Below are 15,478 nucleotides of genomic sequence, written 5' to 3' on the forward strand. Positions count from 1 at the left end.
CATAGAAAATTAAGTGCAACTCATAGATTATACTTTTCGTGAAAAATTACCAGTAAAAACTTTATAAAATATGATTTATTAATGGCCTTTGTTAGTTAACTATGTCGGTTTAAAATTCTATTAAGTACTATACGTTGCATTAATTTTCTATGCTTAAATCTCCTTCTTATTTTCTCAGCAAAAATTTATTAATTAATAAAAAATATGAAAGTGAAAGTTATCCTTTTTTCCAACTTGCGTTCACAAATCATTGTGGGAATATCCATTTATAGTTATAATAGCCTGAAAAAAGCATGTCTACGATGTTATCGTCATGCGATGATTTGTAGATACTTTATTTTTTACCACGATATTTTCGACGATGATGTTTTTAAACTGCGAAGTTTTTGAACCGCTTTATTTTCGATGACGATGTTTTGTATCACGATGTTTTAGATCTGCGATGTTTTCTCTTTGCAATGTTTTCTCCCACGATGTTTTGTAGCACAACGTTTTCGCCTTGCATTGTTTTCTCCGCGACGTTTTTGTCTGCGATGTTTTCGGCTGTAACCAAATGTAGGAGTTGTGCATTAGAAGGTGCATTCCATTTCAGCACATATATACATTGCCTCCCAAAAAACTGGAGCAGTTCTATATCTCCTGATCTACTGGACCAATTGAGGAAATTCAAATTGCATTTTCCATGTCTCAAAATTGCAACTTAGGATATATATTAGATTTATATATAGCTTTGTTTAAAGTGCTTAAAATATTTTCATGATTTACGTCCTTTGGAAATCAAGCTTATTAATGCTGCTTATGACCTGTTAGGTATCATTAAAATTATCATTAGTTTATCGCATGAAAAAACCAAAATTCAAAGAACAGTTGCGAAGTGAGTACTGATAATTTGCGAAACTACTCAGGCGCAAAAATTCACCATTATTGAGATTTAGACGGATAGTTTTGCGGCCGAAGATTTAATTAAATATTACGTGGGAAATGGATGCATACTAGAAGTGAAACACTAAGAGAAATACTTGTATTTAATTAAATAAAAATTATATTGCACTATTTTAATTGAAATTTAGATGAAGACTGCAAAAAAAAAAAAAAAAAAAAAAAAAAAAATGGACACTTTTATATTTCCCGTTCTACTGGGCCGATTGACGAAATTCAAATTGCGTTTTTCATGTCTCGAAAGCGCGACTTGAGTTATATATATACATATATATATATAGCATTTAGGTATTTTGACATAAAATCGGACGTTTTCTGAAGTAACACATCAGTGTTTTTCCATATATCGATGCTACAACATAAATTATGCCGAAATATTAAATTTTGTAATTTTTGGCAAGAAATTTAAAAATTTATCTTGACAAATTTTTTCCAGCTTGTGCCAAGAATAATTCATTTGGCAAACTTCTTAATTTATAGCAACCTGTTCACGTTTGCTTTTTCTTCATCGTGACACACCATTTGCCCATTTTAATGTCTGAAATCGTTGATTGTCCAACACTGTACATCTCAGCCAACTGTTTACCCGGAACTCGTTTATCTGATTGCTCTCTAATTTTTAGTTTATCAGCTAATGACAACACAACATGCTTTCTTTTAGACGTCCTGGTGAACGACAAAATGCACTCGCAAACAAAACAATGTACCGACGCAAAAGGGTATTGTCTCAGTACTGTAGCAGGTCAATGACACACTGACTGACTAGTAATGAAAACAAACAGTAACAGGTGGGCCGAGCTGACCAATATACTGCCAACAATAGGTTTGGTGACGGACGACAATACTGAAAATAGTAACAGAACTGCACCATGAAATGGTGACTCGTCATCCCAATAATATTCACGCTGAGCATACACTATCTTCGCGGAATGAAGGACAATAGCGAACATAGACAGAATCATTAGTTTACGAATTGCAGTATGTTTGGTACTTAAGTATTATCGCAACCAGGTTGGCGCGATTTGTAAGTTTGAGTAAAAAAGTATGAATAGAAAGAAAATGTACATTTATTAATTACAAATAATTTTTAATACAGTTCTTATATTATTTTGTTTTAAAATATAAAATAGCAATTAAACCCTTCCGGTTTCGAATTTGAATAAGTTGCAGAATTATTTTTTTGGCGGAAATCTTTTGGCTATTGCTTTTAGCACTGATTGAAAACTGTCTTTGCCATTAACAGCTTGAGCTTGGCGCCATATAAATTCGATAAGGTATGAGTCAAGATGATGACGGGCTGTTCCTCTCTGTTTTTTGTGACGCCATTTAGCTAAGCCCCACATGCGCTCTACATGTTGTGTGTGAATGCCCGTGTTGGGATCCACAAAGTTATATTTGTGATTAACAGTTCCATGCAGAAATCTAGCATTTTCGAACTCACTTGTATTGTATCCTTTCCAGTAATCTGAATAAATGATGCTTCCTTCCTTGATATTTTCGCAAATTTTTTCCATGAGGGTAACGGCGCTTCTGTTAGGTACAGTAACCAAAAAAGTCTCTTTCTTTTCTCGGCAAATTCTGCCGAAAACCCATTGCTGTAATAGTACACGCCCAGTGTTATTTTTTCTTTTTACAAATAAACTTTCGTCTAAACACCTAGGGTTGCCGTAAGTAGGGTGGCCAAATTTGGCGATTTATACGAATTTTGGCCTGGTTGCGTTAATACGTAGTAAAAAAGTGTACTTTATTTTTAATACTTGCTATACTTACACAAATATTTAAAAAACAAATAAATAAATAAATAAATAAATAATATAAAAAAAAAAGACTTTAATAATCACTATCAGAGCTTTTGTTTAAAGCTGCTTATTTCAAAATTGTGTTATTTTCTTTGCAAAGTTATACATTTTTATTGATAAAGCAAATTCTGAAATGGAACTAAACTGAAAGGGGGAAGGAATGGGAAAAAAGAACAATTTGGTGGCGATAACAAAAAATTACAGTATTAATCAATAAACAGACTTCATAATTAACTTGAAAATACAGTACAAAGTCCGTAATCCGGACGTCCATTATCCGGAATGATCTATAATCTGGACCTCAAAGCCCCACACTTTTTTTTTTTTTTGTATGCTTTACGCATGTGCGTAAGACTATTCAAGACTTTTTAAAATTTTTTAGCATAAAATCTGCTGTGTGAAGCATTGCAAGATTATGGGAGAGTGTGTCTCCAGATATGTTAAAAAATGCTTGGCATAATTTATGGCCAGCTACCATATTTCATGATGAGGACGATGAAGATGATAACCGCGAATTTGAAAGTTTTCGGACATCGCAAACTAAAGGTGAAATTTTCCAGTTATTGGATTTTGTAATAAAATGTGGAGAAGCGGTAATAAATGAAGATGACATAATAGAAGTTTTTCATTGCGACGACAATGCCTCAATCATGAATCAACGGACGGCGAAATTTGTAGTATGGTTTTAGATCCATGCTGCTTCCGATAGTGACAGAGAGGTTATTGAAAATGAAAAAATTTCGATTGACAAGTTTGGTATTCTCGACACAGCAATTACAGGACTTGAACAGTGGAACTTTGTAACTGAACAAACTATGTCTGCTTATAGAATTAAGGAGAAAGTATTAGCACAAAAAAATGAAGCAACTTAAACAACTTACATTGAAAAAAATGTTTAATAAAGTAAACAAATAAATATTACGCTTTTTTTTTTTTTTTTTTTGTAAATTTTGATACCCTTTAGATCATAATTGCTCTTTATTTCATAAATTACAGTTTTATATTGTTAATTGTATAATTTCTGCATGCCATCTTACCAGATTTAAATTGATGATCTTTAATCCGGAAAAAACCCTAATCTGGAATTGCTGCAGTCCCGGCGAGTCCGGATTATGAACTTTATACTGTATTATCACAGTGCACTTATAAATTTAAAATATATAAATTGTTTTCCCCTTTTATTCAAGGCACAATATTCAGCTTTAAACCATTAACTGCCAAAATTAAAGAGAATGACTTTTTTCTTATACAAATAATAATGAGTATTAAATTAAGTATTTACAACATAAATTGACACTGAAAATAAAGAAAATGTGGAACTACTCTGATATGCGCCCTCAAGTCGCCAAATTTCTCACCAAATATTTTTGGCAAGAAACTTCACGCTGCCATATTACTATCTAAATTTTTTGTCTACATTTCGAACTTTAAGCCTAAAATGTCTCCAAAAACACGGTTTTCGCACATGCAAAAACTACGTTTTGAACACACGATTTAAGCTAAAAATCTGAAACAAAAACAAAAAATTTAGATAGCAAAAACATAAAGTTTCTAACCAAAAATAATTGACAAGAATCCATGTACACAGCGACATGTTTTAACTTAAAAAAACATCTACGAATGCAACACTATAGGCAACGAACGAATCTATGAACTACGCACACCTTGCTTTAATAAATTAACATAACAACAATAAATTTCAAAGAATACCATGTACACAGCGTTCTGTTTCAACTTTAAAAAACATCTACGAATTGCACAATCTACACTAAAACCAAATCAAGAAAATAAACTAAAATAAATTTCAGACAATTCAAAAAACAACAATAAAAACTGAAATTCATACAAAAAACAATGAATATAACATTCTACGAAATAAAAACAATAAAATAAGATGCACTTACCATAATGAAAGCTTCTTTTAAAAGCAGAAATATCTTTCCTCCCTATCTTCTCAGATACAGAGCATACAAAGTCCAAAATACATTCGTTAATAAAATTTCGCCAGTCACACAACGTCTGTGAAGAAAACTTCCACAATTTTGCTATATCACATGCCTTCCTACGATTCAAAATTTTGAAAGCAACAATGAAAACTTCCTCCAACGCTAACTTGCTACACGAAAACCAAGATCCAAACCTTAAACTCCGCTGACACCCACATACTTTATTAGCAACAATTTTACTGCAAACCCACACAAGTCTATCAGAAACACCATTTTTCGTCCAAGTTCTCATATCAGCTCCGCATTTCGGACACGTAAAACTCCGTTTTAAAAGTCCCGACTCCCACAGAAATTCCAAAAATACACTACGATCCCGATAAATATATCCGTGAACAAAAGACTCGTTAACAACTCCAACATCGTACCTTTTCATACTAAATTTACTCTGCACACAATCTAAAATACGCGGCTGAAACCTTCCCACCACGTCTTTCATCACAACATAGGCCATTTCAAAAACACACGCGACACGAACCATCTAGCAATTACACTACTCCACCAAAAGATTTTTCAACGTCGACATGGTTGCCATACAACACGCAATCGCACCAAAAACCAGCGCAAAACACATATCGCCACATTTGGTGAAATTAGGGCGTTTATCACAGTTGTACTGAAAATGCTCTTACATGTGAAAAAATCAATGTTGCATTTGCACAATGTCAGCGGAATAAGAATATAGATGTTTAGTGAGTATGATTGTACTCATGCAAAATTTTCTTTGAGTGCAGACTGGATTACTTTATCTGTGTAATGTTTTAGAAATCTAAAAATCACTTAATTAATTTCTGTAACAATTGATCATTATATTTAATCTAGGGGTACAGTAATTTCACAGGTACAGAAATGTACTCATGAGCTCTAAGAACAGCCAAACAAACATTTTTTGCTATTTCTAAAATTAAGTGATCTAAAAATCACTTAATTAATTTCTGTAACAATTGATCATTATATTTAATATAGGGGTACAGTAATTTCACAGGTACAGAAATGTACTCATGAGCTCTAAGAACAGCCAAACAAACATTTTTTGCTATTCCTAAAATCAGCAACGACTTAGCAAATTCTCATGTGAATGTGGATAATTAAAAAGTACCATCTTGTTTTACTCTTGCAGCAACTTCACATGCTGTTCCAGATTCTTCTAAAGAGATGAAATTTATTTCTTTTTGGATAAAAGAGACTGAGAAATCCTTTCCCCCACCACCGAAAGCATACTCCACACCAATTAGAACAGGTAGATACCTGCACTATGTAATTCTTTACGTAATTATTACAATGAAGAGTTCTTACAGTAATACAGTCAAAAGTCTTTAATCCAGACTCATCGGGACTTCGGCGATTCCGGATTATAGATCATCAGTTTAAATCTGGTAAGATGGCATGCAGAAATTATAAAATTAAAAATATGAAACAGTAATTTATGAAATAAAGAGCAATTATGATCTAAAGGGTATCAAAATTACAAAAAAAGAGAGCTTAATATTTATTTGTTTACTTTAGTAAACATTTCTTTCAACGCGTGCATGCATAAAGCATACACTACGCATAGTCAAAATTAGAAAATTGCAACCAGAAAACTATTTGATGTGTATTCATGATATTTATAATGACGAGGAATTTGATTTAAATCATATCAAAGATGGAGTACGTCGAGATGAAATACTACATTTAGTAAGGAATTATAAGCCGAATAAAATAAAAACATCTGCCCTGAAGATAAGGATAGTGCTGACAGATCAACTTCCAGTTCATTGCGCGCCACGACGTTTCCCCCCTCCCCGCAGAGCAGTGAGAAATTGATAAACAGATTTCGGAATGGTTAGAGAAACAAAGTATATGCCTTTATCTATTTTTTTGCAGCAATTCCACTTTTTGTTTGATGGACATCGAAACATGCTTTCGCTTTGTAGATCCTTTGGCAGCTTCAGAACCGGAAATTCTTTTTGACATAATCAAAAGTTCAAGCTTACTTTTATAAAATTGCTCTAACAGTCTGCATAATAATAAGCCGGATCCAATTTGAAGATTAAAGAACAATGCAATCTGCAACATTAACTGAAATAGATAATTTTAGCTTAGCTTATATCGTCCGTTATACATTAAACGCGCATGCGTAAACGTATTATGCGCTTGCGTAAAAGCATATGCGCATGCGTAAAGGTATTTTGCGCATGCGTGAACACATATGAGTATGCGTAAACACATAATGCGTTTATGCATTGGAAACGTTACGCATTTACACATTGGCACATTATGCGTAAACGCATAATGCATTTACGCATTTACACATTATGCGTAAACACATAATGCATTTACGCATGTGCAGAAAGTTTGTAGCTTTGAAGTTCGGATTATAGATCATTCCCCATTATGGACGTTCGGATTAAAGACTTTTGACTGTATCTCGTATTAATCTGTACTAATTTTCACACCATGATTTTATTACATTTGCAGAGATAAAGTAGTTACAGTAAAGAACTGAAAGGAGCCGTTTATGAGCATTTTAGGTGGAATCACATTTTGCTTATCTTAAAAACTTATGCTCACATACATATATTGAACCCTGTGTGGGATAGCAAAATAGAGGAATAGGAAGCAATGTGATACAATTGCTCATATTAGTATTCTTGCTTTTCTTCTTATTTAATAAAGTTCACACATATGGAAAGATACTATTTAAAGAATAACAATCTGTTTCATGCGATTCCCTTACGATATTGGGCAGAAATAATTATAATAGTAATTTAATTTGATCGACTAATTTTGAACATACATTTCATTCGTGAAAAGGCATCAATAAATAATTGATGGATGCCAGCTAGGTAAAATCCTAGTATACAGTGCAGCCTTGGCGCGATTTTTGAAAATTATCGCCAACACCAAAAATTACCAAAAGAACGTCTATGTATATATAGTGATATTATACTATACACTATATACTATCACTATATACATAGTATATACTATGTATAACTACATATATTCTTTGAATACCCGTTTACTACTCATCGTATATGTCCCGTTTTTACTGCTCGTCATAAAAGTCGCCAAATCCTGTGTGCACCGGATACTAGGATTAAACCGCCAGCTAATAAAAAGCTATCTAAATTACCACTGTTAAACTCGATTATACTTTAAAGCTGCATTATAGTAGTTTCACAAGATCCAAACAGTAAACATTCACTGAAAGTGATATTTTCTAACACAAAACCACAGCATACCATGTACTACGCTCAGCTCTCCGTGCTTTCTATTAAAAATAATGCAACCCTCTTTTCTGGTAATAATTCCAGCAATTCTTTCTCAAGGCAAAATGTTTTCCTGAAATGTTAAATCGGTAAAATCCTAATATACGGTGCAGCCTTGGCGCGATTTTTGAAAATTATCGCCAACACCAAAAATGACCCAAAGAACGTCTATGTATATACTATACACTATATATTATTACTACTAACATACTATGTATAACTATATATATTCTTTGAATGACCTGTTTACTACTCATCGTATATGTTTCGTTTTTACTGCTCATCATAAAGTCGCCAAAAGAAGCCAAATCCCGTATGCACCGGATACTAGGATTAAACCGTTAAATCTTTCTTGTATCTCTTTTTATATTAGTTTTAAAATGAATATTATTGCGTCTTCATATTCATAGTTAACTTTTGTAACATCATGTTATCTGTAATAATTTTCTCAATTGATCTCAAAGGTAAACTGAATATTTCACGATCATTTGTTTTGCTAAACTTAACAAACTAGTTTTGCTTGCATCCATATAATTTTATTATTTGAAACAAATTGTTTTACGTTAAAATTTGTTCCAGATACATGCTAGTTTTTTCTACGTTCCAAACAGTTACCAAAAATATATAAAGCATCTCAAATAATATCAAAAACGATCATAACTACAATATTAAAAAAATTCACATAAATAAATTATTACAAACTACAATTAAACACCCCTACCTTGAGACATTCTGCGAAATTTAACATAAACACAAGATGTCACGGTTTGCAGTTAAAACCAAACTTAGACCAATGTTTATAAGTGTACAATGTTTAAATTAATTAATAGAATTTCATTTACGAAATGAAACAGATTAATTTTCATATGAATATCCTTAAAATACAAATTATTATCAAAATTTATTTAAAATTATTTAATAACAGTGAAGTTAAAAATTACCTTTAATACAGCACATTATCACTGTAGCCGCTATTAAAGTTTTAAAAGGAAATAAAATATATGTGGGCAGAAAGACTTAGCAGGTGCAAAACAGGACATCTGTTTATATTGTCTGTCTCTTTTTATATTAGTTTTAAAATGAATATTATTGCGTCTTCATATTCATAGTTAACTTTTGTAACATCATGTTATCTGTAATAATTTTCTCAATTGATCTCAAAGGTAAACTGAATATTTCACGATCATTTGTTTTGCTAAACTTAACAAACTAGTTTTGCTTGCATCCATATAATTTTATTATTTGAAACAAATTGTTTTACGTTAAAATTTGTTCCAGATACATGCTAGTTTTTTCTACGTTCCAAACAGTTACCAAAAATATATAAAGCATCTCAAATAATATCAAAAACGATCATAACTACAATATTAAAAAAATTCACATAAATAAATTATTACAAACTACAATTAAACACCCCTACCTTGAGACATTCTGCGAAATTTAACATAAACACAAGATGTCACGGTTTGCAGTTAAAACCAAACTTAGACCAATGTTTATAAGTGTACAATGTTTAAATTAATTAATAGAATTTCATTTACGAAATGAAACAGATTAATTTTCATATGAATATCCTTAAAATACAAATTATTATCAAAATTTATTTAAAATTATTTAATAACAGTGAAGTTAAAAATTACCTTTAATACAGCACATTATCACTGTAGCCGCTATTAAAGTTTTAAAAGGAAATAAAATATATGTGGGCAGAAAGACTTAGCAGGTGCAAAACAGGACATCTGTTTATATTGTCTGTCTCTTTTTATATTAGTTTTAAAATGAATATTATTGCGTCTTCATATTCATAGTTAACTTTTGTAACATCATATTATCTGTAATAATTTTCTCAATTGATCTCAAAGGTAAACTGAATATTTCACGATCATTTGTTTTGCTAAACTTAACAAATTAGTTTTGCTTGCATCCATATAATTTTATTATTTGAAAGAAATTGTTTTACGTTAAAATTTGTTTTAGCTTTTAAATGTGAACAAAATCTTCCGAATGTTCCAAAATGAAAGTAATAAAAAATATATTATGAACCGATTATATTAAAACAAAAGCCGGTACTCTTCTGTTACCAGGACCGGATTCAGATATGTATGCATGTGTATACATATATATATACACCTGCGCAAAAGAGAAAAAAAAGGGAAGCACTTCCGCAGAGAAACGCGGTAAATGTAAACATCGCCAACTTTGGCAATAATAGTTCAAACTGGTAACCCAGCGGATTTATCCTATTCGCTTGTTCGAAGTTTGCAACCATTCCTCTTGCGTTCATTTTGTTGAATTATCACTGTCGTTGTTCGCATTGGTACTTACGTATTATCGCAACCAGGTTGGCGCGATTTGTAAGTTTGAGTAAAAAAGTATGAATAGAAAGAAAATGTACATTTATTAATTACAGATAATTTTTAATACAGTTTTTTATATTATTTTGTTTTAAAATATAAAATAGCAATTAAACCCTTCCGGTTTCGAATTTGAATAAGTTGCAGAATTATTTTTTTGGCGGAAATCTTTTGGCTATTGCTTTTAGCACTGATTGAAAACCGTCTTTGCCATTAACAGCTTGAGCTTGGCGCCATATAAATTCGATAAGGTATGAGTCAAGATGATGACGGGCTGTTCCTCTCTGTTTTTTGTTGCACCATTTGGCTGAGCCCCACATGCCACATGCGCTCTACATGTTGTGTGTGAACGCCCATGTTGGGATCCACAAAGTTATATTTGTGATTAACAGTTCCATGCAGAAATCCAGCATTTTCGAACTCACTTGTATTGTATCCTTTCCAGCAATCCGAATAAATGATGCTTCCTTCTTTCATATTTTCACAAATTTTTTCCATGAGGGTAATGGCGCTTCTGTTAGGTACAGTAACCAAAAAAGTCTCTTTCTTTTCTCGGCAAATTCTGCCGAAAACCCATTGCTGTGGTAATACACGCCGAGTGTTATTTTTTCGTTTTACAATACTATGTATAACACGTAGGGTTGCCGTAAGTAGGGTCGTCAAATTTGGCAATTTGTGCGAATTTTGGCCTGGTTGCGTTAATACGTAAGTACCTTCGCATTTGCAGATTTATATTATTCGTCTCTTATTTATTATTATTTTTTCTGAATTTTTTAACAATGAATAGATAGAAATATTTTCGTAGATAGATGCCGGTTCTCGGTTCGTGATGAAAGGAAGAAAATGGGGTGAATGCTAATTTGCTTTACGGCTGTTCACGTTGTGTTCTTAATTATTAACAGCTCTTGAGAGCCATGAGGTTTCCAACCTCTAAAATAATTTGTTTCCGTAGGCCGCAAAAATGTGCATGTTCATTTTAAATAATTAAGTAATGCTTTTATTTTTATTATTAGTTATTGCCATCTAAAATTATGAAAATAAATCAATTTTGATGGCGTAAAATTTTAACAAGATAATATATTGTTAATGCTTTTCTAACAATAACCTTTCAGAGGACAGGCAATAACCAACAGGCAGGTGTGACATAAATAGATGATTAAATTCAAATAAAAAATATTGATTATCTGAGATCACAGAATAGTTTGATGCATCACCATGGTCATCAAAATTAGCAAACCACTGCTGGTGTAAGGAATATATTGTTTGCTATGTTAACTGGAATTTAAGACAAATTTTTTCGTTTATCACATTTAACTGGTTAATTTCAGTATATTAATCTAATTTATATTTTTAAATGAATTTTTATTTCTGTTATAAATGATTATATATTGTCTTATGCTTAATATCTTCTTTTCTGTGCTAACTTGAATTTAATACAAATTTATTTTCGTATATCACATTTAACCGGTTAGTTTAACATCTAGTACATGCTTATTATCTGTGAATTTTTACTACCATATGCTTAATATATTGTTTTGTCTGCTAACTTGAATTTACATGCACTAAAAATCATGTTTACGAAATATTACGTTTACGGCTTGGCTCATCGTCGATGAACCGCGAGCTTGGCAAGTAAAAATGCAACGGGTTCTCTGCGGATGAAAACCCAAAAAAAGGAACAGTTCTATATCTCTTGTTCTACTGGGCCGATTGATGAAAGTCAGCTTGCGTTTTTCATGTCGAGAAAGGGTGACAAAATTTTAAACGATATTAAAATAGTTATGCCTTCAAAATAAAAAATTCTTAGAACTAACATTTGTTAACATTTTTTATGTGTATACTGTATATTGTCGCCAATAAAGTCTGCTTGGCGAAATTTATGCCGGCGAAATGGATACGTACTGAACAATGCTATATATAAATCTAATATATATCTTAAGTCATGCTTTCAAGACATGAAAAATACAATTTGAATTTCGTCATCAACTCAGTAGAATGGGAGATATGGAATTGTCCCCTTTTTTTTTTTGTGCAGTGTGCATAAGTATATATGTGTGGGGGGTACACATGCACATAATGCACATACATAATATACACTTTTTTACATACATATATTTCTGAATCTGATGCCGATAACAGAAAAGTGCCCAAAATGCAATGCATAAATATATCCTATAGTTATTGATTCACCTCAAAATACTTAATTGCACTCAGAAGAGAAGCTTTAATGCAGAAAAATAATATGAATATTTAAAAAAAAAACTCAGTGTTGTAACAGCCCTAACGGGCCAAGGTCTGCAGTTCCTGAAATCTGCTTTCTTGGCCGTAAGCATATGCTCTGAACAAGTGGTTAGCTTGTTGCAGGACCCTCAGTGTTTAGCCCCCCCCCCAGCAAACTTGGTTCTCGTTTTATCGGCCCAAGTGATGGAAATCAAGGGATGCAAAGGCTGAGTCGACCTTGCCCAGCCGGGGAATCGAACCCGGACCTGTGGTGCTACTGCAAAATGCGCTAGCCACTGCGCCAGTGGGCCTCATAATATTAATATTTAACCACCCAGAATAGATATGACCTCTGATTAGGAAACCAAAATAAAAGTTTAGACAGCACTTAAAAAATTATTAGAAAGCAAAGAGTAAGAAAGCAAAGACCTTACTTTATCTCTTAAAAATTTGTGTAGGTGTGTACAGTCTGTTCAGGGAATTAAGCATTGAAATATTTTATTTTCTGTTTTAGAATTTCCATAGAATTACTTTGAGAAGTGGAAGAGGGGGGGGCTGTGGCTTTGTATTCTTCATTTAATTTAAATCTTGTTTGTTGCACAAGAATTTTTCCTCTCCAACAATGATATTTTTTAAAAAATTTTTTATGTACTTTCTATTAGTTTAATTTGTACATAGTAATAATTTTGTTTTTGCAAGACAGTACAAAGTCCAGAAATTTGGATGTCTGGTATTCAAAATGATCTTGTGTCAGATTTTGAGTTTCCAACACTTAACCATAACTGGTGTTAAATCGCACTGCTTGGTCACAGTTTTAGGGTCGTTGGGATAACTTGTAAGTACCAAAGAAAATTATGGCTTTTATATCACAATATTATTAAGAAATACATATTTTTAATAATATAACTTTCGTATGATTTAAAAAGGAGATAAATGAGGGATTAGTACTTCTTGTTTAAAGTAGCCTTTGGCAACATTTGAAATTTGGGTACTTATATATTAATGCAGCTGCTTTAGCAAAAATAACCAGATTTTTAGAATGTACCAAACTTTGGCAGTCATTGTGCTCAGCAGTTCTTAAGACAACCATAACAGTTCTTCAGCATTAACAAGCAGCATTGCAATTTATTTGTTCCCTCTAACGAGCTTACAATAAAATATTGTATTTCAGCTGGAATTTCACTCAGATTTCATGTAAATTTCACACGTGCACATTTTAGATTTGAAGATGAAGAAATATGACACTTTATCTGTGAAAATTGTTGAAACTTGGAATATAACAAAAGGAATGCATGTGAAAATGATGACATTGCTAATTAAAACTGAGGAAGGCATGTGGTTGTGGAATTTCTGAATATTTAGCAACTTGTACTAAATGGTTGTGCTAATACAGGTACAGGTAGACGTGGACGAAATATCAAGATTTCATGATTGGTCATGCAGCTATAGTCCCTACCTAGTATTTTTTCATAAAATTGTGAAAGAAAACTGTTACTTTAAATCTTCTTCATGTGCAGAAAGAAAAAAAAAAAAAAAAAAAAACATAACATAAATAGGTTTGTTGATTGATTTTGGGCATAGGGCTGGTGCTGGAGCCAATGAAGCTGGTGTGATTGCATTGGCCAGCAGAATTTAGGAGCAGCAGAATTTTACCATTAGAGAAGCACCAAGCAATAAAATTTAAAGATGGTAAAATTTTTATAATTCAGGGAAGTCACTGGACTGTAGAATTTATGGATAGCAAAATGTTTAGAGAGGCACCTGGCAGCAAAGTTTAGGACTTCTCAAGAGTTTGTGCAACAGGTAGAAAAGTGCTTAGCATTGACTCAGATAACTATCTAATTAAATGTAAAATATGTATGTAATTAATATTTTGTAACTGTAATAAGTAATTTTTTGCAATTATAAATCATCATTCTTCCATTTCTGTAAAAGCTCGCCAAATTCTGCCTTAGTAGTTGTGCAAATACATAAGTACAAAAATTCGCACATTACAGATTCAGTGCTCATATTTACCAGTTTTAATAACTAAATATAGTAGTTATTTTAAAAAGGAACTGAAAGATCTTATGCAGTTAAATGGGGAAATACAGAGGCGTAGCTATGGTTTTCAGCACCCGGGGACAACTAAAGATTTTGCGCCCCTTTTTCTGTGCCAAGGATGGAAAATATTTCATTCTAAAATTTTGTATCATCAATTTGGCGCCCCCTGAAAGCTACGCCTGGGGACAAATGCCCCCCCTTGCCCCACCCTAGCTATGCCACTGGGGAAATAATATCCTGATTTGATGAGATAATAAATTTTTTATGTCGTCAAAAATAATACCTACATTTTGATTTTAATATTGGGGTGGAGTAGACTTTAAGGTACCCCTTGTATTATGGCGAAGTTGTTGTTTTGTTTATCGCCAAGTTGTTGTTTCATTTATGGTAGCCTGAGTAGTTCAATGTTAAGGAAACCCTATTGTGACATAATCGGGTGCATGATTCTGGGAAATTTTGAATCATAGGATGTGTTGTAAACGTTTTCATGGTGTGTGTTGGTTTGATTCTTTAGACGGTAGAATGGCCGAGTGTAGTAAGATTAATTTGAAGTTTCTGTACAATTTGGAGTGAAAGGGGAAAAGAGCTTTAATTGACTGATGTGTAAATAAAGGTTTACTTAGTAGCCATTATAAGTGTCCTGTATGTAGGAAGGATATGCATGTAGTCGAACGTAAAAACTGTTTAGATGGATTTGAATGGGTTTGTAGGAAGAAAGGTTCATATGGTCACTATGTGAAACGTTCGATCAGAAAGAGTACCTGGTTTGAAAAACGTCATTTGAGTATGATTGATATTTTGATTTTTACGTGGATCTGGGTGTACGAAGCGAATTCGAAAATCATGGTAAGTGAGTATTTGCTTTT

At 32.5% G+C, this 15,478-nt stretch overlaps 2 protein-coding genes across 3 annotated transcripts in view; one reads left to right on the top strand and one right to left on the bottom strand.

Moving 5' to 3' along the window:
- NdufA3 (NADH:ubiquinone oxidoreductase subunit A3) overlaps window positions 1-8,790 on the bottom strand; it is a 28,096-nt gene extending 19,306 nt beyond the window's left edge. The window contains exon 1 of one of the 2 annotated variants that reach the window (XM_085819832.1): window positions 8,717-8,790. In XM_085819832.1, the coding sequence (XP_085675958.1) occupies window positions 8,717-8,726 (10 nt within the window). In that variant the 5' untranslated portion in view covers window positions 8,727-8,790. Of the gene's footprint in view, window positions 1-4,642; window positions 5,455-8,716 lie in introns of those variants that run through there. The other variant, XM_085819831.1, reaches the window with a different exon arrangement.
- Window positions 8,791-15,436: 6,646 nt separating this feature from the next.
- Window positions 15,437-15,478, top strand: part of ECSIT (evolutionarily conserved signaling intermediate in Toll pathway, mitochondrial) — a 36,999-nt gene continuing 36,957 nt past the window's right edge. The window contains exon 1 of the mRNA XM_085819833.1: window positions 15,437-15,458. The gene's annotated coding sequence lies outside the window, so the exon portion shown is untranslated. The remainder of the gene's footprint in view (window positions 15,459-15,478) is intronic.

The sequence above is a fragment of the Stegodyphus dumicola genome, chromosome 7, assembly GCF_044657685.1.
Source record: "Stegodyphus dumicola isolate Sdum_Otavi_A_Nest chromosome 7, ASM4465768v1".
Taxonomy (NCBI): domain Eukaryota; kingdom Metazoa; phylum Arthropoda; class Arachnida; order Araneae; family Eresidae; genus Stegodyphus; species Stegodyphus dumicola.